This window comes from Xyrauchen texanus, chromosome 46 (genome assembly GCF_025860055.1).
Source record: "Xyrauchen texanus isolate HMW12.3.18 chromosome 46, RBS_HiC_50CHRs, whole genome shotgun sequence".
Lineage (NCBI taxonomy): Eukaryota > Metazoa > Chordata > Actinopteri > Cypriniformes > Catostomidae > Xyrauchen > Xyrauchen texanus.
The window spans coordinates 9499525-9523677 of NC_068321.1; the positions used below are offsets into that span (position 1 = coordinate 9499525).

Here is a 24153-nt window from a genome sequence, read left to right on the forward strand (position 1 = left end):
AATTAGTGTGGATTGGTTAAAAGCTCTCAGAACAGATGTGTTTTCAGGTGGTTCTTGAATGTTGAGATGGTTTCAGCAGATCGTGTGGAGGTTGGAATTAATACCTAATAATGTGCCCCACGGCACGCAGACACACGCTTAAAGAAACACTTTATTATGATCAAAAAGCCATCTATGCACATGCATGCTCAGGAGGTGCTTTGAGTTCAGTTCACTTTATTTCCACAGAGCAGTTAATTGTGAACGCCACTCTGCAGCCTATACATCTGGGGAGTGACCAGATGCGCTGCTACATTCTGGACAATCTGCAGTGGCTTTATCATGCTATCTGGGAGGTTGGCCAACAGAGCATTACAGTAGTCCAGTTTTGAGATGACCAGGAGCTGCACAGCATATACAGAGAGTCTAACTAATATTGTCAAAAAGCTGAGCAATACAGAATTTTTTTTTTTTTTTGCCAGCCCTTAGAAAATGTTTTTATTGTTTATTATTGATTTGCCATTTTATAAAAAAAAAAAAGAAAGCCACTCAAGGCTGTGTGTTCTGCTTTCAGACTTACCTAACAACATCCCTTAACCACAGTAAAATCACTGTACACTGTAAAAAAATTTAATTCTCCAAGCACTGTTTGGGGTTCCACAGATACATTGGTAGAACCATCTGGAGAACTCAAGACACCCTTTCAAGTTCTTAAAGAAAAATTCTTCTAGGCCATGTCCACACTTACACGTTTTCATTTGAAAGTATATGAGTTTCACTAAAGTATGCCTGCGGCTCTCATCCACACTGGAACGGCATTGAAAACGGAGACTTTCGGAAATACTCCATAAACGTACTTTCGGAAACGATGATGTTATGAAACGGAAAACTTTTTTTTTTCAAACTTAACAGATTAGTTTGGACGTTGCCTTAGTTACTGCAAGAACCCTGAAATGCTGCCTACGTGTACTAGAGTAACTTCAAACCTCATAATCTTTCCCTTGTGATGAGAGCCATTGACAGTCTGTAGAATTCTTGTAGAAACGAAGACCAAGTATCTCCCTGAGAACTGAAAGGTTGCCTTGAGGTTCTCCAGTGGTTCTGTCAGTGTGGCATTTCAGGAACCCCAATTTTTTATTTTGCCTCAGTGTTTATTTTATTTTATTTATTTTTTATATATATATATATTATTTTTTTTCAGTATAAAATGCATACTTTCATGTCTTATTGCATCTCTGTAATGTCCAGACATACATCAACGCATGTACTCAGTGATATTCCCAGACTCTTCCTCTGGTCAAGTTACTAACCTCTATATATTGTGTCCAGACTGTTCTAGGAGCAGAGGGGCTATCTCTGGCCTTCAGACACATTGTGAGCTCTTTGCTGTGGTATTGCTCTCAACATAGCTCTGAGGAAATGCTTCATGAGCTCATCATCTGTGTGGGATACTTCACCGTCAACCACCCAGACAATCAGGTGCGATTACCTACTTTATTGCTCTTACATCATATACACAAGCATCAACGCATGTTTGTCTTATGAATAGGCATTATGGCATCATGATTATGTAAAATTTAATTTTTAATGTGTCGCAGCATTTGTACCAAATACAAACACCAAATGTACATTACCAGTGAAATGTTTGGACACACTGGACTGATTTTATGCTTCTCATGCTCTTGAAGACCTTTTGAAGATCAGGCTTATTCTTAAATGCTTGAAATTAGTTTTGTAGACAAAATTTAAATTGTGTTTATGTATGAATTTCTTTAGTAGTGCTTTATACAGTATTTCAGGCTTTTTAAAGAGTTGCAAAAGGATATGTTTCCCTCCGTCACAGAGGTGAGTATACTGTTTGGTCATCATTAGATGAAGAGCAGGTGTACTTTTCCCCTTACAAACAACCAACACAATAGCAACAAAAGGAGCCTGTTGAATAATGGAGCAACTTTGCCACCTCTGTTGGCTCTCTTCTATGTAGTCTTCTTTATCTGAGGAACAGCCATTGATATCCACCGCCTGGCATTTGGCCCGCTCTTTGTTCAGGCCATGTGGAGGGGGAAGGGGGCTAATCAAACCTGGCAGTACAGATCACAGATCAGCCTGGCATGAAGAAGTGGGAGTCTCTGATACACATTGCATGCTTCGTTTATCTGGAACCCGCCAAGTACATGGCAGGTGTGACTCTGCCACACTTGGTCTGGTTTTAATTGTGCGTGCCTCACTCGGAACCTCACCAATGACGTCTTAAACTTAGGGTGGGCTTCATTTTTCACCTGCCATTTTGTTTTGTGCAATATTGTGCATTCCAGACTTTCAAAGTATACCGTATTGACCGTGAGCCCATATGGACACGCATGCACACTGCAACTGCTTTGTGATACTCTTTGGTACAGTCAGTTCCAGCCACATGCACAGGCAAAGTGCGCACGGAAACAGAAATTGGGCTGCACACGCACATTTCACAACGAAACCTGCTGTTAATGAAGTTGATGTCACACTCGCACTTTATGCAAAATGCTGTGGCAAATGGGACAACCGAAGTGTTCTTTCGAGTTTAGGGTGCGTTCATCGAGCTATTGTTTTCAGAGTCCATGATTTTACATTAAAGTTCAGTTTGTTTTATATGAAAAGCCTTTCAAGCTAAAGACGTCTTTAAAAGGTGGTCTAGTTTACAGTTCACATGAACTGTGGTATATTTTGCAGTTGGTATAAAAGCAATCCTACGGAAGCTCGTTTTCTCAAAAATCTCGACATAACAAAAAGTTGTGTTCAATAAGTCTATCTGTTGGCAACAGCTAAATGCACTGTATGAAGGACAATGTATTATATGTAATATGTAAATGTAATGTTATGTTAATTCATTACACTTTGGTTATAAAATATTCACCTGCCCTATCCAAGAGTCTTCTAAACCAGTCACCTTTCACATAGGCTAAATCAAACATATTAATAAACACCAGCACGTCACAAACACTTAATAAACACTTTTTCATCAATATAGTAAGACTCGCTTTCTTCTGCACTCAACAGGGGTGAAGAAGCACGTCTTTCTATGCATTCCGCAAAGTACCATCATTACTGCAATATGCGCGCACTCTGATCTAAATCGAGGCTGGCTTGACCGCAGTCATGCAGACTCCCGGTCCCTCAAGTTGGCTGGCAATGAAATTGACCAAACATTCATGGTCACAAACGACAAACTTGTAGACGTGATAGTCTTCTTCTAAGGTGTCTGACACTAATCTGGAAGTTGTCAATGACTGAGAGACAGACAGCTATTTCAGCTTGAGTGAGTCCTTGATCAAAGTAATGACGTATTCGGTCAACCATTATACAAATGTGCGTTTAGCTGTTGCCACCAGATAGCCTTATTGAAAACAACTTTGTTATGTTGAGATCACGAAAAAAAATTAAGTCATGATCACGAGAAAACGACCCTTGTTATGTTGAGATCACAAGAAAACGAGACACAAATATTATAATAACGCAAGGCCTCTTTGAGCTTCCGTACAATCCAGCCTAATTTGCAAATGAATCACTATTGATATTCCTGCTGAAATAAAAAATGGCTAAAACCAGCATAAGCTGGTTGGCTGTCCTTAGCTACTGCTCAGCTGGCTTAGCTTTTCTTGAAAAGAGCAAAGGCAGAATCGAGGGTTGAATAAGACACTGGCCAAGCAAACGAAGCAAATATGAAACCGTGTTATAAAAAATAAAAAAAAACATATATATATATATATATATATATATATATATAGTTCTATATATATAATTCTATTTGTCCTTTAAGTGTAATTAGGTTTAGTTGTCATTCTATGACATTTAGTTTTAGGGGTTGTTTTATGTTGTTTTCTAGCTTTAGTTTCAGTGTATATATTGTATTTATTTTAGTTTTAGTGTTTCTTGGCTTCCAAAGTTAATGATGCTGTTAAATTTCTAAGAGTCATTTAGTGTTATCGCTATCTAGTTATATCAGTTTCAAATTTTATAATGTACCAAAACATTTTTGTATCAAAAATGTAAAAGAATTTGTGATCAATTTTATCTAATTTTAGTTTGTTTTTGGAGTCATTAACATGAATTTTAGATTCAGTTTTTCCAAAGTGTTTTTAAAAAAATATATATATATATATATATATATATATATATATATATATATATATATATATATATATATATATATATATATATATATATATATATATATATATTTTAGTTTTCATTAACAATAAAAACACTCGTGCAAAACAGCCTTAATGTCTCCTTGGGGAGGAAGGGAGTCACGAGTCTTTGCAATTTATGGGCTTCTAATTTAAAATATTTTTGCTCTTAATTAAAGAAACGGCCACTGTTTTTATGGCGGTTCAGTCCTTCTGTGCTTCTGCCGTCCAATTTAATTATTTTGATGTAGGTAATTAGCATTTGTTGGCCATTGTCGGGCAGATTTGCATATTATATTGGATAATTGAATGAAGGTTGATGATTGAATTAGGGGGGGCTTGATGGATGAGCTTTGTGCTCACATGGGGCAACTTAAACAATGAGCGAGTTGGGAATCATGCCTCTTACATATTCATATCTTCCCAGCCCACTTTGCTCATTTGAAAAATGCCAGGATGTAGTCTTTAAACTTGTAACTTCCTTCTAGGATTCAAGCTGCTTTTTTTATGCTGCCGTTTGGCTGAACATCAAGGTTTATTATTAAAAACAGCACTTGTACTGGCAGGTGCACTGGAAAAGAGTTGGAAAAACAGGGTGAAGTTACTCAGTCGAGACATGTTTTGGCCTTATTCTTGCTGGTAGATGTTATTTAAATGATAAAGTTTGTGATCAATTTATTGGATGCACATACACATCTGTGTAGTCATTGCAACTTGATGTGATGACTTGATAGTATTTGGACACTTTCTGGTTGTTAGATAGTGAAACATGGCCATAGTAAATGGGATTAACTACACCTGCTGTGGTTATTCTGCAAGGACACCTGTGTGGACTTAAGCGGAACTGACTTCCACAAAATGGCCTTGCCACCAGCTTGTTTAAAGTAGTTGCAAAAATTGCTCAGAAAAGTGAAGTTAGTTCTGAGAAAAGGTCTAGCATCATCCGTCACTTGGTTTGATATGTTGTTATCTGTGCAATTATAATAATTAGTGTGGCTTAAGTGTCCATAATGGTCCCCTTTTTGGGAACACAACCTCTGTGATTTTGCTTGGCATATTGACCTCAGTGACATATTTGAAATGGTACATGGGAACATATGTGTAATATGAGTCCTGCGATGTTTTAAAAGTGTTTGCTTCATAAGTCACTTTAATGTCCAGAATCTTTTTAGAATTATTATAATTTTAATTTGAAAAGCAAACACATTAAGTAGTTTTCTTTTCCTTGTTTTTTTTCCCCAATTAACTAAATATACGCCTGTATGAACAACAACCAATCACAAAAAAACACTTCAACACATTTATACTATAATTGCATAAACTTCAGCAAAGAACTTGGCACTCTTGCCCTGCCCCGCTTCAGTTGGACACTCGCCAGTGGCAGGGGACCTGGTAAATATCCACACGGTCCTCATACAGGATAAATGGAGACTTGAGCAGAAATATTTGACTGTTTCAGACTAATGTAAGCACTGGCAGAAGACAAAGGCGGCGCTTACCCTGGCCTGTCTCGCAATGCCGTGCTCTGATTCAGTGCCGGCACACCAGCGTGTGTTTACATGTGTGTGTCTGAGAAAAAATACAGATCATAATGGCTGGAAACACTATTGGTAAAGATTTGTTCTTTCCACACGGATATTATTCAGACCCTCTCACCCACAGGGCCATTTAGAGGGTGAGATATGCACTGTCATGGCTGCTATGAAGTGTGTTTGTACTCAAGGGGGGCATAAAGGCTTTTGATTTATTGGCAACGGCAAAGAGAAATTCATTTTTAATACTATTTAAAGTCAATGTGAAATCAAAATTGAGCTCATTTACTTTCTTAATACATGTTTCTGAATTTATCGTGGATGATTTATCAGTGCATGTTATTCCAAATAAAAAAAATTTGTGTTTGTAATCGTTCATCAAAACTCGCCTCTGAAATAACTTTGTCACTGACTAAGTAACTGACGTCACTATGGCTGTGCGACTGTATTGGTTAATGTTAACCAATTTAGCCATTGTTTTAGGCTGCAGTTGTAGATTTGAAAAAGAAACGTGGAGATACCCTTGAGGGTGAACTTAACACAGCTCAAACAAGCCTAAGTTATTTTTCTTTCCCAGCCTGGCCAAGCTGGTGTCTCTGCAGAACAAAAATTGGTGTTTCCCAATTGGTGGGCATTTTAAAACCAGAATGGGCATTTTTTAACCACTTTACATGATTTGCCTGCTACATTGAGATTCCCTACTTTAATTGGATAGTTGAAAAATGCCCATCCCGGTTTGAAAATGCCTACAAATTGGTAAATGTCCATTTTTGTTCCACAGAGACCTATACTTCAACAGACTAGAGGTCGACCAAATTTTGCAGATACCTATACCTAAACTGGTTAATAAACAGATTAAAATCAATTTATTGGATTTTCAAAGATTTTCAAAGTCTTTCTTTACTGTGACTGGCACAGACATGGAGACATCATGTCTCCAAAAGGAATAAAATCCCAAATGCAGTTTATTTTGCAACCAAAATCACAATAATAAAAAAGATTTAATGAATAACGTGGGACTTTTAACTTTGAACAAGGCCACAATTTACTGGGGAATCTTATTTTGAAATGTCTGCCCCCAGCTCACACAATCACATAAGGAAAACAAACCATGCACTCTTACAATCATCTATTGTAAACATTGTCGTTTAAGCTAATTAATACAGTATGAGCCGTAATTCATTATCAGTAGATCATCATTCATAAATAGTAGATCATAAGCAAAGGCTTGTTTATAATAGTCAGTTAATCCAGTATTATATGAAAATTATTTGACTTTTTTCCCTTATTCTCTAGGGACCCCATCAGTCAAAATCAAAAATGTACATGAAATTATGATTAACATATATCTACTTAACAAATAAAAATTAGTTTATTTGTAACGTTACTGTAGCAAATTGGATTCTCCTTCAACCTCAACCCCTGAAAAGAAAAATCTTACGTAACATTTTTTTATTTAAAACTGTGAATAAAGACGAAAGGTGAGCAGTTTCCATCCTTGACTTTTTATAACATTTTTCTTACCATTCGAATGGCTAATGTTAGCATCCTCTCCACCTTGTGGACAAACATGCAGTACTTCAATGCTGCAGTTATTTGTAAACAAAATTAACTATAAATCACCTACTGTTCAATTTTGGTTATCTTAAATGATAATTTTTTTGTACCATGACTATATGTAGTAATGACATACCTTGGTTCTTTGTGTCCAGCTCTGTGAAGTGTAGTTACGGGACAAACTTTATGCAGAGTCAATGATTGTTTTTAATTTCACCTCTAGAAGCCGCTGTTATTCTGTAGAAATAAGGTGTTGTAACTGTAGAACCCTCCAGCACCGGAAACGTAGGAATAATCATTTAATAAAAAGAATTGTTCAGGCTGGGAAACAAGCTAAATATCTTAAACCAGAAAACCAGTTTAGGCTGGTTTAAGGTTTCTTTGTTTATTTGTTTGTTTGTTTTGCGATTTTCAGCAGTGAGCAAGAATTGTCATAAAAACACAAATTGTGATCACATTTTGTTTCTTGTCAGGAAAGTCGCCAGACTTCCTCATTCATAACTCACAGGCGCTAATGAATATCTGTTTTTATTATCCATATACACTCTCTGTTTTAGCAAATGCTCTCAGATAACAGGGTGAAGGCTAACAATCCTTTTAGCCTCTTTTGGCTTGTAGCCCCTACAGTCTTTAAAAGAGCCGGATTCACCACACTCATTTATCTTATCTTCTTCTTTTTCCTCTACTTTACACTTATCACTCCTCATGTACATGTCTTCCATACAAGTGCAAGGCTATCTCCCATGCCTTCAAACCCCAGTGTCGTTCCTGGCCGTCTAACCCGACTTTAACTGACATTGAAATGGTTCCTTCAACAGTCCATTACTGCGGAGATAACCCAACCCTTTGTTTTAGCTTTCCTGAACCAGACTACCATGTGTTCCGGAAATTCACTAAACGCCTATGATTCCCATCTTGCACATTTGGGTTCATAAATGGTGGTGGGCGGACAGCCGTGAGTGATGGCAGCAAGGAAGATTTACGCTCGTCCTGAAGGGTGGTTTCAGGTTTAACATATTCTTGCATTGTGTCAGCTTTTCCTCACATTTTTTTTTTGTCTCTTCATTTTGTTTGTTTACCCATAAATCTTTCGAAGTTTAGGGCCCCATTTGCGTCTAATGCTGTGTTTGAGCATGATCCAGGTCAGATCAGCTTCTCGAGAACTACAGATTATCTTTCGCGTCATCAAAGATGACACATGATTTATTCGGCAAACAGCAATAATTCAGTGATCTGTTGCCAATACTCTGGAGAGCAGGGCCATTTTATGGTGTTTTCATGAGAAAGAAACGTCCTTTTTGAAAACCAACAGATCTTTTTTAGTCTTTTAATTTTATGTTTACGCCCGTGTACCAGTCGCCATCAGGCTGTCTGGATGAACGGTTAAGAGGGGGCGGTAGATGTTGTTCAGATAAGGCCTTTTTGCCATATCTTCCTCTTGAGAGTGCTCTTTTTGCATCCTCGCACTGTATGTAGGCCGACCTCCTGTCATATCAGAGAAGCAAACATTCTCTCATCATCTTGGTTTGGTTCATCTTTAAGGCAGAGCCTTAGATTTGTAGTTGTTTTGCAAGAGCGGACACTTCCCGAGTCCAGTGAATGTTTTTTTGAGAGTCTTGGCATCTTAGAACAATGCATCACAAGGTCACCTCCTCTTGTTTACTTCTAAGAGTGCTTTAACACAGAATGTTTGGTGCAGACCTGAGTTCATGTGACATCAGAGTCCTGTTTGGTTGGTTGGTGTGAAAATTGATTTTCGGACTGTGGCGTTCATGGGATATCTGCAGTTAGAAGAATGTATGCAAGCATTCTGTCCAAATTGCGGAAGTGAACTGTGAATTGGTAATGTGTCATTTGCATTGTTCCATGCTCACGTTTTTTATAGTATAGTACTTTTTACAATTGTAATAATTTTTGGGCTTTATTTTTTTAGACAGTAGAAAGAGACTGGAAAATTTAGGTAGCAAGGGATTGACATTGGGCACAGCGGAGACAGCCTCCACCACCTTTTCTGATTTACCTGCCTCTTAATTTCTGACGTGATATTATTATCAAGCCTCCCAAGGAGAACTTTTTCCTTGTAGTAATTTCCTCAAGAACATCCAGCTCTAGTCTGCTAGTCTAAAGGTTTTGTTTCTTTTCATTTCCTCAATGTCAAATCAAATGGTTAGCAGCAAGTAAATTCTCCTATGATGATTAAAGTACGATTAAAACACATCTCACGTAATTTACATAAATAAATTTAAAAAAAGATCCAGAGATTCTTGCTACTTTAAAAAAAAGGTAAATGGATAAATGTATCGTTACAAATTACCAGTGTTGATGTATTGAATTTGTTGTAGGCTATTAGACAAGGTAAGCCCATGAGCAATGTCAAACCCTGTCTTTTTATTCTCAAGAACTTTCTTTAATTTTTTCTTAAGAAAATTTTCGTGAATCCAGCCCCAGTTCTTTTGAATCTATAGCATGGAACACACAGTGCATTCAGTGTAGTCAGTTTCCCGAACAAATTATTATTATGAGCGTCTTTAAATATACAGCATGAGCTGTGCAGTTTCTACAGATTTTGCCCTTTTTGCTCTGGTGTGCATCATGTGAATCATTTAAAAATCAAAGAATCCCAGTGGCCTGGGTAGCTCAGTGAGTAAAGACGCTGACTACCACCCCTGGAGTCACGAGTTCGATTCCAGGGTGTGTTGAGTGACTCCAGCCAGGTCTCCTAAGCAACCAAATTGGCGCAGTTGCCTTCTCGTGGTCGCTATAATGTGGTTCTCGCTCTCAGTGGGGCACGTGGTGTGTTGTGCATGCATGCCGCAAAAAAATAGCGTGGGCCTCCACACGCGTTAGTTCTCCGCGGTAATGCGCTCAACAAGCCACGTGATAAAATGCGCGGATTGACGGGCTCAGACGCGGAGGCAACTGAGATTCATCCTCCGCCACCCGGATTGAGGTGAGTCACACCACCACAAGGACCTAGAGCACATTGGGAATTGGGCATTCCAAATCAAAGCATCACGAAGAAATCCTATAATCCATGATCATGGAAAGTGAACCTGCTCGGGCATAATTATGCATTTTTGCTTTAAGAATAGGCCTAGATTTTAATATGATTTTGAAATTTGAAGATCTATGATTGTGTTGTTTAGGCTCATGAACTCTCGCAGTTAACCAAATATTACAAAAGGTTACCGTGCAAATATTTAGGGTATTACTGCATCTTTTGCTTAACATTTAATGCATGCAGGACCTCTATACTGTTGCACTAATTCTGTCGCTTGAATTTAAACCATCAGCTTTGTACAGAGCCAGGGTAAACTGCACCTTATCTTTGTGTTTGGAAGTGTTTTGTAGATCAGATGCTTTTTCTCTTTAGTCCTTCAAATAAACGTGCTGTGCCTGTGAGACGCAGATTCCCAGAGCGCGCTCTCGAGTGCATGTGTTTGCACTGCTGTTGTCCAGCACGCTTTTGGCCGAACAAATGGTATTTCACATAAGGCTGACATTTACGTGGATTTATAATAGATATCTCAAAATAAGTAAATAATTGGTTTAGAGCTCGGGGCCCTTTGGGTTTAGAGGCCCCTGGACAATGTTTCAATCGGCATGGTGGTTAATCCATTCCTGTCTGGAGGCTGTTTATAAAGACTCCTTTTATCGCCATGATTCCGCACATCCTAGCGCCCATTCATTTTACTGTCGGCATTCGTCTCTCCTCCGCCCTCTTATCAAGTCTTCATCAAAGAACAAACTCCTGGCCAACAGGTCTCCTTCCTCTTCACCTTGAGGCGCTCTGAGTGTGCATGTTTGCGTTTCGCTGCATTAACTTTACGCTCCCTTTGTGTTCTTTTGACAGGCTGGGAGTTATGTAATGGTCCGCCTGTAAAAGTGTGGCCTTGTTTGAAAACACTACTGCTCTCTACTAAAGACACACTAGACCGTGTCTCTTCAGTTCTTTATGGCCATCTGTGTTAAAGCGGGGGAGGGCGGTTCGGAATCACAAGTTCAAACGCCTGCCGTTGCTTTTATGATGTCAATGACTGAATGGATACCTCTGTAGACACTGGTACAGGAGGACTTGGCCGATCTGCTAATCCAAGTTTGGGGCCGGTTAGGGAGCAGGGTCATTACTCCCAGCCAAGGGGAGGTGGGACAGTTTACTGCCTGGGTTGGGGCCGGAGGTAACCTCTGCTCCCTCTGCGCTGTACATCTCCTCTCAGCGGACACTTGAGGGGGGGATACATTGTTTAGGCATGTGAAGATGAAGCACTGTGTGCTGAAGGATTATGAGATAGATGCATGATTTGTGAGCGGAATGTTGACGAAACTACAACCCCCTTGAACTGATACACATGCACACTCAAAATGGACCCATGAACTCTCACATTGGGCCTAATTCATGAAACAAGCAGAACGAATGTTTGTGTAATTTGTTCGTTAAATCATTCCTGTATAAATTCTAAATTCAATTAAATGTAACAATTTACACAAGAAAGGTTTTATGAACGGTTATTTTTAAAAACACATTTTAAGGGTGCAAATCAATTGTCAATGTTACAAATTTGTTTGCATAAGTGTTCGAAATTGTAATTTTCTCCTGTCTTTGTCCATGATCATTTATGCACTATATTTCAAAGCAAAAATGTTTTTGTCTTTGTAACGTTTCATCAAAATGTAGTGACATTTTTTTCAGATTCCAAACAATTCCGAGGTCTTACCCTACATTTTCTTACTATACGTCACATTATCTAAGAAAAATCGTAAGTGACTTTTTGACATTCACATGACCTTACCAGTTGTCGCATTAATTAATATAATCAGACTAAGGTGGTTTTCATACTGGGCACGTTTGCTGCCGTCTGAATCTGAGTGCAGTTTGTTTCAATTTTGTGCCATTATGCACCCCAGAGTGAACGACAATTGCACCTCCATGCATTGCATGCCGTAATTTTGGAGATGTCCGTGTTCAGGAGAAGGCGACTATCAGCTGCTCACAAACGAGGAGACAGTTGGTTGTCTCCCTGGTTGCATTTCCCTGCCACTCATTGTGTGTGTGCGCAACCGATGATGCTGTCATACTTAAATCCGCAAAAAAGCAAGCACTAGTTACTTGTTTTATTCCCTGAACAAGTTCAGTACCTAGTACAGGTTGTGTTCTCACTCATGCAAACTGCACAAATTTCCATATAAAAATGAAATCAGACCACCTCCTACAGGTAGTCTCGGGTTGGGTACCACAGTCTGCTCTCTGGTCAGCTTTCATATTACTAATTTTATATGCAAACCGTAGTCTGATGCAGACTAAACTGCCAGTAGCTGGGTTTCCATCCAAATATTTTTATGCACATTTTGAAATTGCACAGAAGATATCCTGAATGGAAACGCTTGCCATACGAATGAACTCTCAAATTTAGTTTGAAATGTTATGCACAAGGAGGTAGATTTTCTAGAGTTTTGCAAAACTCGAACATGCTGACGTGACCATTCGTGCACGTGCTATGTGTGTGCGATAGCTTGACTGTCCCAATGAAAGATCCGACCTTGGCACACAATGCTTTGTGCATAGCCCTTGGAAATCAGAAGTTTTTAACCCACAGCTTGCCTTTAAAGGGGGTCCTCACAATCAGCTAGAACGGTTTTGAGCACAGGCGCTCCCAGGTATGCAGAGGCAGACACAGATGGGCATCGCAGCTATTTCACCCCTCAATATTTCAGATATTACACTTATTCTGCAGCGTCTCCTGGCAGCATACAATACGAGGTACAATTGATCCAATACTGCAAATAAAACAGTCCCCGAAGCAAGGAGTGTGCTAGTGTGAAAGGCCCCTAAGATCACACATTAAAGCATTCTCAATGAGAGCGTTTACATTCACACCAATATCCTGATAAATACCAAAAATCAGCTTATTCAAAAAAATCAGACAACGCAAGATAAGCAAGCAGTTTTTACATGAGATTATAAATAGTCTTTTGATGTCAAAAGCTCACAATAAACTTGCACACATTGGATAAGCTAGAAAGAACGTCATTAAAGGTGATTGCATGCAGAGCGAAAGGAAAACCATTTAAGCCGTTTACGTGACCACACACACAAATAAGCATCATTGGTGTAAGATTGTGCATGTAAATACTTTCAATGTCTGAATCATTAAATGCACATTTAATGAGGGAAGGTTCCAAGGGTTATTAAGGTAAACGGGTATTCGGCATGTCTGCAGCATCGCCATTTTTAACGGTCTCATGAATGATTAGAAATACAGCAGTATCTCTACCACTCCCTATTCTTGTCCAGAACTGATGGGCGAGATTGATTCTGTACTCTCCGAACTTGGCTGAAAAAAAGACCTTTCGTTCTGACACTACACAGCTCCTTTGCTGAAAACAACCAGGGCCTTTTGAGCCATTTCTTAATTTGGTGGTGCTGCCATGGTAGTAGAGGAAATCAACTATATGGTATACATTCCAGAGGAAGAACATTAATTAAACCTAGTGAAAAGCTTCTGAATCATGCTGTTTGGTCAACAGAGGCCTGGTGATCCAAGACCAGTCTGTACTCCAGCTCTAAGTACCATTAAAGGGCTCCACGGTGGTTTGTTTTAGTCATTTCATTGAGGCATCTTTAAACACTTCCTAATACAGAGTGACATGGACTTAAAGCCTTTGAACGCTGCTGTAGAAATGCATTTTAAGGATCTTCTCCTGTTAAATGATAAAAGAAGTGAGTTATCGCTGTTTGTCATGCTCGTAAACCCTCGAAGGTTATTATTAAAGCGGAGAATGCATTGGAAAGAGTATTGTTAAGAGTATTTTTAAAATCTTGTAAATCCTGGTAATTTATGTCACCCTGTTCCCAGGGAATGTTGCCCCTCCCTTATGGTTTGCATTTGGGGCTGACCAGCAATGGATGGATGTTTGTACCTGTATTAGGGACTACTTAATGCTCGTTTGCTCTCTCTCTCTCTCTCCCCCCAAATCCCTTTTGTCAGGATTTACTGTGGTGACCTCCCGGATCTCTGGTTACTTTCCCGGCAGCCAAGGGCCTTCCCAGGCTCCCAAACCTTCCAGTCAGAAGCTTGTAGCATTTAGGGGCTATGCCCCCTTTTTCCCAACCCATCCGTGTTTAGTCAGACCAGGCCTCCAGTGATTTAGATTTAATTCCTAGGGGTGGGCCGCTTTGATGGTGTAATTGACAGCAGTGATGAATGGGAAAGCGGAGGGGGCTATTGGCCCTTTACAAACTCCATTATGGGTATTACTTCGTTTATTAAAGTGGGATAGCTCCTGTTACGTGTTTTGTACTGTGTTCGACTCCAAAATCTGCATTTCAGCATGTTAAGGATCGTAATAACAACGGGCCACAATGATCTACTAGTTGAACAACAACATATTAGTGAGGCCATCTAGTTTGTCTTTTATGTACACTCACCGACCACTTTATTAGGAACACCTGTACACCTACTTATTCATTTGATTATCTAATCAGCCAATCATGTGGCAGCTGTGCAGTGAATAAAATCATGCTGATACGGGCCAAGAGCTTCAGTTAATGTTTACATCAACCATCATAATGGGGAAAATATGATCTCAGTGATTTGGACCGTGCCATGATTGTTAGTGCCAGATGGGCTGGTTTGAGTATGTCAGCTGGAACCAGTCTGGACATTCTCCGCTGACGTTTCTGTCCACAGATCTGCCGCTCACTGGATGTTTTTTGTTTTTGGCACCATTCTGAGTAAATTCTAGAGACTGTTGTGTGTGAAAATTCCAGGAGATCAGCAGTTACAGAAATTCTCTAACCCGCCCGTTTGACACCAAATATCCTGCAACGGTCAAAATCACGGAGATCACATTTTTCCCCATTCTGATGGTTGATGTTTTACATTACATTAAATGAAGCTCCTGACCCAGTCTGCATGATTTTATGCATTGCACTGCTGCCACATGATTGGCTGATTAGATAATCGCATGAATATATAGGTGTACAGGTGTTCCTAAAAAAGTGCTCAGTGAGTGTTTTTAAGCTGTGTTGCTTTTATTATTGTGCTGACAGTGTGCTGTAATTTAGCTGTTAGACAGTTTGCTTCGTAAAACCCTCTTTTGAAATTAATTTTCTTTTAATCTGTTGTGGAATTACCTAATACATGTTGAGAACCTGTGGTTAGATAGCTGCAGGACTACTGTGTGTCTTTGAACTTGCAACTTATCTTTTTTCAGTGCGCCTCACTATTCATCAAATACATCAAATGTTTGGGTTGAGTCCTATATGTATTCTATGCTTAAATAAAGTTAAAGTTAAACATGGCGTCTCGAGAATACTGCACACTGTTTCATTCCATTGTGCTCCGTCTAGGTGTTTTTGTATACATTGTGTGTAAACGCCTCCTAAGAAAGGTGTCCTATCGGCCTTGTTATACAAGACCAATTAGTCAACTAGTCATTCAGGCAACCCACTGACTAGATGATTATGAAAATGGGTAATTTTGCACATACTTAGACCTTAATATACAGGATTCTCACATTTGTTTTCCAGGCCTTTAATAGTCATGAAAACATAATGGAAATTTCTTTAGTGAATATACACATCTCTAGTTATGCTCTGCACTGCACAAGAGCCATAACTAGCTGATGAAATATTTTATAGTAAATCTAGCCTGCAATTCAAAGTGATTTCTGATTTGTGAGAATCATTTTTTAGGAGTCACTTCTTTGCAATGAATTGGTCAACTCAGTTCATATAGTAATTCTCTGAATGATTCATTAGCAAATCAATCTGAATTTGAATTATTTTTAAAAATCATTATCCAGTAATCACAAATGATTGAAAAAGTTGCAGAAATTCAGTATGGGATCCTAAATATAGCATGAATGATTCTCAAAGGTTATGATTGCACAAGAGCACCTATCAGTGATCTACATTTGTCAGCTTCCCGTCATTCCATTGAATGATCAATTGTGTTCTCCCATGGGGCAAATCTGAACCTGTGTGTGTTCAGTCTGTGTTTTCTGCAGAAGTGGATTGAGGCATCCCTGTCTGTGTTTTATGGAGTGTAATTGTGCGCTGGGAGGCAGTGCCCTCTATTTCTCCTCTTAATGGCTGTTTGTGTGTTGTTTTAGTGGCAGATTTATGTGTGGGACGGGCCGTGAGGAGTGGGTTGATTTACATCTTGCTGTGGCTTTGGCCTCACTGGTTTTGTGTGCGTGTGTGCGTGTGTGTGTGTCACTGTGTGTGTTCTAGGTGATTGTACAGTCTGGCCGGCAGCCCAGCGTGCTGCAGAAACTGTGTCAGCTGCCGTTCCAGTATTTCAGCCACCCGCGACTCATCAAAGTGCTCTTCCCCTCGCTCATCTGTGCCTGCTACAATAACCTGCAGAACAAGGTCATCCTGCAACAGGAAATGAGCTGTGTGTTGCTGGCCACCTTCATACAGGTATTTTGGTTGGCCTTCACAACATCGCTTGCTTAAATTTGCAATTCTAAAACTTATGTTTTCATAAAGCTTCAAGATATGTCCACATTTTCACTGTTTACATTTGCCACCTGCTTCACAGATTCCAACTATGAAGGGGGCATTCACACAGGCAGCAAATTGGAAGTCATATCTTTTTAATTAGAGTTGGCCATTTAAAACATCATGCAGAGTTCTACTTCATGCAAATGTGACAAAATGCGATGACTACCGATGTACAGCGGCTTGGCAGACTGTGTGAATGCCCCATAACTGTTCAACTCAGTCAAGCCACCGGTCTTTAAAAATATATATTATTTCATATTTATCTATCATACCAAAATAATTCAATCCAATTGATTAAGGGGCCTGGGTAGCTCAGCGAGTAAAGATGCTGACCACCACCCCTGGAGTCACGAGTTCGAATCCAGGGCATGCTGAGTGGCTCCAGCCAGGTCTGCTAAACAACCAAATTGGCCTGGTTCGCTCTCGGTGGGGCGCGTGGTGAGTTGTACGTGGAGAATAGCGTGAAGCCTCCACAAGTCTTTCAAATTACGTACTTCACTTAAAAGCGTGATTGCGTCACTCAAGGCCAGCTAAATATTCTGAAGACCACACCCACAAGAACCAATAAATCAATCTGACTGGCTGATGAATCTGACAATCTGACTTTAGTTCCCATTCATTTGCACTGTTGAGGGATTCTGTGGAAATTCTGAAGGCCTGAGGGGGTGGAGCTCAAACTCACACACTGCTTCGGCTAAGGAGCATGGGATTTGGACGTGCGATTTGTGAAACAGTTGTCACACTCTGCATGTAAGCATCGAGGAAAAAATTCTGATTGGATACTTTTTTGTTTTTTTGCTATTTGCGTGTAGATTAATTAGGAGAGGAAAATGATTGAAAATACATTGGCATGTAACCCCAGCAGAGAAGGCTCTGCTGGCCCTGAGAATTCACCACTGGTTTTGACATAAAAAAGGTTCAATCAAATCGAACTACATTCATTTTAGTATTGACATACCAAAAAGGTTAAGTCTAATCGAACCAAATTTTGACCAAATCTCGCTATTGTCATACCAAAAAAGTTTAATATATCAAACCAAATTTTGACTTCGTTTTCATGACGCTTCTCATTAGTTAATGAAAACAGAATGAAATAATTGCCAAAACAAATATTAATAACCCAGTTCCTAATACGCAACCCCATTAGATTGTCTTCTGCATATTTTTTGAATTTGAAAGTAATTGGGAATTAAATCGAAATAATAAATTGAATTGAACCAAACTTTGACCAAATATCATGGTTTCACATTATTTATTGTCGGAGCAAAAAATTGACATCCCTAGTTTCTAATGCACTAAAATTAACCCTTAATATATTACATAAATATTTTAAACATCTCACCACATGTGATCCTATTAATTTGTTTCTTCAGCATATTTTCGAAAAAATATTACAAATCATACTAAGAGTGGGTAAAAATATAGATTTTAAGATATTGGTTCTTAAATCCCAAGTACGATCTTTCTCTCCATATTATTATTCAAATATACACATATGCATTGATAACAAATCGAAAGTGGAATTGAATCGAGAGCTTGAGAATTGGAATTGAATCGGGAAATCTGTATCAATACCCAGCCCTAAATCATACAAGTAATTTTATTTAATCTTTTGATATTGCCACCCCTTGTTCCCAATACACTTATATCAAAGGAGCTGTAAGCGACCATTTCATGGAAAGGCATGCAAAAATGTTCCTACTTCCTGAAAGATATTAATGAAATAAGTGTCATGAGATATCTCACTGGTCTCTGTGACAGCTATAGACTCTGTAAACGGCAAAGAAAAATGTGTCCACTGCAGTGATGCTTTATACCTGTCAATCATTTTTGGCATTCTCATAGTATTGTAGTTGCAGTGAATTATTGAGGCTTAATGACATTTTTATTCCATGTTTTTCATAACAGTTATCAGTTGAGGGCGCTGTTTTGCTGCTGTTGTTTTTAACAACCGTTTCTGCTCTCAATACATCTCATTTTGGGATCTTTGGAGTTCAGGGTTTTGGAAAGAGGGGTGTGGCTAGTCCAATGGCTCAGTCTCCTGGAAGTAGAACTGCTAAAATCACTTACAGCACCTTTAATCTGGCATGAAAATCTCATGTCAGCAAACCTGTTTCACCAATTGTAACCAATTTTGAAGTTTGTTTCTTCAGGATATTTTCAAAAATAATTTTGAATCATAGCAAAAACATTGAATTGAATCTTTTAATACTGACACCCCTTCTTTATGTTCCTAATACATAAATATCAACAATTAATATAGCACATCAATGTAATTTCAACCCACCTTTTTCACTGAATATAACCCCATTAGCAAGCCTTCTCCTGGACAACATCAACCTGTGATTTGATATCTCCCAAACCTTTCTTTGTCTCCCTTTCCACTCCTTTCTTGATTCTGCACTTTAACCCCCCTTCCAAAACAAGCAGCTTCCATCACACAGATGAATGGTTTCCTCTGTCTGTTTGAGTGGATTTACCTGCCACTACTTGAGCCTCCTGTAAACACCCTCTCCCTTCATCTTCTCCCTGACAGCACTCCCCGCACTACAACGCCGCTGCCATTATTTACGGAAAGATTAGCTCTTACTCCAAAAAGAACAGGCGATTGTCATCTTTTACAAACAATAGGAAGATATACGACATCCCGCACCTCAACATCACTTGTTGACACTAAAAAATGCTTTATTCACTCAAGGTTATGCACCTTCAGCTCACAAATGAAGAAAGAGAATCAAATGGGATAGTTTCATAATTTATCGAAGTATGTGTTTTCTACTCCACTAGCTTCATCAAACGGAACAATTCTTGCAAAAACAGGTTTCCCAAACAACTACAAAATTACACACATCACTTATAAAGAAATCCCAAGTTTTACATTGTCAACAAACTCAAATTTAGAGCAGACTGTTTAAGTATTAATGTTTTGAATAATACGTTTTTGCAAAAAAGTATCAACTCAAAAAAAATTAAAACTTTATGGCTTTGAATTACTTTCCCTCTCTGTAATCGTGTCGTCCGGGGTGTGGACAAGGTCTAAAATAAATCTCATCTCATTTGGTTTTGTGTATTTCAGGATTGTGCCGCCAATGAGAGCCAATCGGACTGCAGAGGTTCAAAACCAGGTGAGATCTTAACCGCACTATTTGCCATGTTTGATCCTGTTCAGAAATTTATCCATGATATTCGTCCACGTATCACATTCTGCAATGATGCATCTTTACCCACAGTGATTTCTTTAGCTTTAGAGCTTAATCAATTAGATCACGTGTTGAAATATAATATATATCGCACATTGTAAACGGGATTGGTAAATCGCTTATACCCATTTACTTTTTTAATCAACATCAAGGTTTTAGGTTTAAGTGTGCATATAAAATGGAATGTGTTTATTTTAGGTCCTGACAGCATTTCTTTGAGGTTTTTCACCATTTTTATTCACCTTTTAGCTTTTTTGAAATTCGCTTAAATAGTCCTGCAGTGTGAATGCATTTTTGAAAGTACAAATATTCCAAGTAGTGCCTCAATTAATTGGGTCTAAATGGTGCATGAATTATAATTATATAAGCGTTAGAAAATGCTGTTTAAAAATAGTTTCAGATGGATTATTTCATATTAACTGCCCTTTGCAATTGCGTTGAATGTGTTGATGTAATTGCCATATAGCATATTGCCTAAATTACCTTCTCGTTTACCTTCTCTGTGGCATTGATTTGGGCTACTCCTCTCCTCTTAATTCCATGCGTCACGTGTCAGTACTTAAGCTCTATCTTTCTCCATCAGAGAAGGGCTGGGCTCCTCTGGACTACTGCGAGCTCTCCAACCGATTCCCTCGAGACCAGTGGGACGCCGCACTTCAGTTCTTCCTCAAGAAGCAGGATGAGTGAAGGAGAAATCCACATTTGAGCATGCACCGTCCATTACAGTAAAGTCTCTTATTAAAGCTCATTGTTAATAAACCTTACATACAACCCTGCAATCCAAACTGTACCAGAGAGGATTTAGGGTGCAAACTTGGTTCCTGACCACACCTTTATTAGTTAATCACAGTAATCAGACCTATAGTCGGAGTAAAATGAGTGTTTGTGCACCCATCAGTCGATAGTGATGCATTTCTGGTGGCTGTGTAGTAACATTGTAAATACATTACAAATACTGTTAAAGTTTTGGAAACATGACATTTGTGCACACTGGGATAACTGACCGTTCCGTTAAATATTTATCAGCAATAGGCCGTGTTTACGAGTAGTGTTTAATTTACATTTTCCTTAAATACGTTTTTTTGGAGTCAGTGATCATGCATCTCACAAAAGAGCAACTCTCTCTCTAAATCTTCGGATTCAACTTTGAGATGTCTGAGTGTTTTGAGTTTTGAGGGATGCTGTTTTATTGTTTTGTAAATAAAAAGGCATTTGGCATCTAGAATAAAGAAAAGCACTAATTTAGGGAGAATGATGATGTACCTCATCTGTTGGTTTTCATTTTCTGAATTGTTTCTATGCATAAAGAGGAAGATTGATTCCTGTAGTTGACATGTTGTGATTTTTCATAATCTTTTTGTGTTGTTGTTGTTTGTTTGCTTGATTGTTTTTTTTATATATGTATATATACTGTAATTTATACATCCTGAAAATATATTCTACACATTGTTTTTGTTTGTTGACCTGTCATTTTCTCTGAGCATTTAAGCACTTAAAAGGTTAATTTAAAAAAATGTGCATCACTCAGACGAGTTTAATAAAATATGTAATACTGCACATTCTGTTTTATGAGTTATTTTGTCTTTTAAAAAGTCTTTAATTTATAATAGTTCATGCTGATATAAGTACACACCAGTCACATCTCTGCAACAGGAAATGTTTAAATTGAGGGAGTTTTAATTGGTAACTTGCAAATACATTAGCTGGGAAACACCATCGAGCTTAAACCTGAAATGTGGGTTAAACTGCATTGTAAAAGGGTTTTGGCCCCTAACTGGACTCAGGTCCTCTTTGGCCCTCAGGCACCACAAACAGCCTACTACTTCTCTCGTTCGCTCAATCTATATAGTCTTTCTGTCTTTCGCTATACCTGTGTGACTCACAGCAGATACACAACACTGCTTCTGAGTCACTCAATACACCAATGTGTCAACACAGGCCAGAGCCTTTCGGGTCAGTCCCACCTCTAATATCACACAGCCATCACCTCTGCATCAAATCTATATGTGGATATGTGTTCAAACCATAAGGGTCACTCAAGTAAACTATTGAGAATTTTTAAATATTACTGTTAAATTGCATCCTTTTAGGTGTGGTGATTGTATGTGAGATCTTTTTAGTGGACTTTGAAAATAAAGCTGATGTAAAAGTGAAAACTAAAGACCTCATACCATTATTTGCTATACCAAAACAATCTTGACATTCTCATGATTTTGGCAGACTGAAATGATCTCGCTTTACAGAAGAACTTTGTGGCCCGTTTGGTCATGTCACTTTATAAATTATGAAAACATTTTTAGAAACGGAATTGTTTGCTCAGTTTTTTGTGTGCTGTTTATTTTCTGAAATGTTTTACGGTTAATGAAGTCAGACTTGACTGATATTTCAAGCGAAATGCGGTTCTCAAATGTGAAAAAAACACCATGCACTATTTTTTAAGACATCTTAAACTTTTTAAGGTGTAAAAATATCACATTTAAATTGAAGATACAGATGCGCAGTGTGCACATATCATTTAAAATCCCCCTACAAAATGTCCTACAATATACCAAAAATATATTTAACATGTCATTCCCGACAAACTTTCATTGGGTTTTCCACAAAGTTGTCTTCTTTGTAATTTGAAATGAACGCGGTGGCGAATGTCAGAAAATGAATCGCATTACAGTTTTATTATTAAGCGTCAATAGATCGCTTTGAGAGTTTGGACGTTTTCAATAAGTTATTATAAAATTATTATATTTCATATTTAATTTAAAATGTATTATTTTTTTTTAAAGTGTGTTTGTTTCACTTAACCACAAATCTTATTACAAAACCGAATGCTTTAATCGGTTAAGTATAATTTTGAATATTTTTTTATTAAATGCATTTTTTTTTTATTGCCGTAATATTAAGGGATTCAAATTTAGATTGGCAAATTAATTTTTCACTATATTTTAATTAAGCTCATGATAAAATAAAAAGACTGTTTTGTATTTTTACATTAAAATTAACAAGAGTGTTGCCGTCAATAAAAGGCTTGAATGTATGATATTTTAGCCTGTATTAAAAACACTTGGGAAAACATTTAATGTGGACTATTTCGTTGTATGTATGATATATATATATATATATATATATATATATATATATATATATATATATATATATATATATACAGTCACAGTTTTCTAAGGAGCAAATAAAACTTTTTGAAATATCGCTGCATATTGCTTTTTAATTTCTGTAGTTTTTATATTTAAAGTGCAAACCTTAGCTGTGTAGCCTACTTCTCAAATTAAATTGCCAGACATAGAGAGACTGTAATTTGTAAAGAATTTAAAGATGAGTTTTATACTAACATGAACTTGGCTTAAGTGTGCGTTTATTTAATTAGACCTAAATGATTAAATTAGGGGCGGAATTTGACCTCTGGCCGTGACATCTGAATGGTCATTCCACCCTAAAGCAACTATAAGCACCGGCGATGCTGTCATTCAGAGAAAGTTAAAGATGTATTTAATCTGAATCTAAGATTTCTCTCAGCCAGTTTTAATAAGGGTCTGAGTTACGTGTTGCTATCAATTAAACATGAAGTACAATTTAAGATATTGTCGTGAATATTTGAAGTATCGCTTAGTCTTTAATATTTGGATCATTGAGGCAGTTTAAAAGAGGGCCATTTTCAATCTTTTGAAATGGCTTTCTTTAACACATCCTCAGATCAATTTCTTTCTTTTATTTCATCTGCAGATAAATGAGACTTGCATTCCCTGAAGACAAGCCAGCACAAGAATAGTGAGAACTACCATTTATATTGGTAACACTCACACGTGTGTCGTTTATCTGTAAAATTGGGAACGAGAATCAAAACAAGATGGTTTCTGTGCCGCATTTTAACAAAGACGCTATGAATCTTCTTATCAGCGCCATATTTTGAATGGTTATTAAAGTGAGGTTGTGCGAGATGAACTCACATTCTCTTCAATTGGTTGTGCATCACTCTTGTTTAAAGTGGAGTTGATCGTTCAACTGATGAAACAGTGAAACAAAAATCGTTCGAATACATTTCAGCAGACAAAGCTTAAAAAAAGCACGATTTGTAAAGATTAGATGTAAACTTAGAGCTTTATAATGTGTATAGCCTACCATATATCCATCACAGCCTCGTTTTCATTCGCCTCACAATTTTAAAATTGCGCTAGTCTGAATAAAGTCTATATATT

The 24153-nt window shown here is 38.0% G+C and overlaps 1 protein-coding gene across 3 annotated transcripts in view; it reads left to right on the forward strand.

The window, feature by feature from the left end:
• Positions 1 to 22093, forward strand: part of scaper (S-phase cyclin A-associated protein in the ER) — a 157385-nt gene extending 135292 nt beyond the window's left edge. For all 3 annotated transcript variants that reach the window (XM_052119901.1, XM_052119903.1, XM_052119902.1), the window contains 4 exons: positions 1309 to 1458; positions 16470 to 16661; positions 19822 to 19870; positions 20529 to 22093. In XM_052119901.1, coding sequence (XP_051975861.1) covers positions 1309 to 1458; positions 16470 to 16661; positions 19822 to 19870; positions 20529 to 20632 — 495 coding nt within the window. In that variant the 3' untranslated portion in view covers positions 20633 to 22093. The remainder of the gene's footprint in view (positions 1 to 1308; positions 1459 to 16469; positions 16662 to 19821; positions 19871 to 20528) is intronic.
• Positions 22094 to 24153: the final 2060 nt, after the last annotated feature.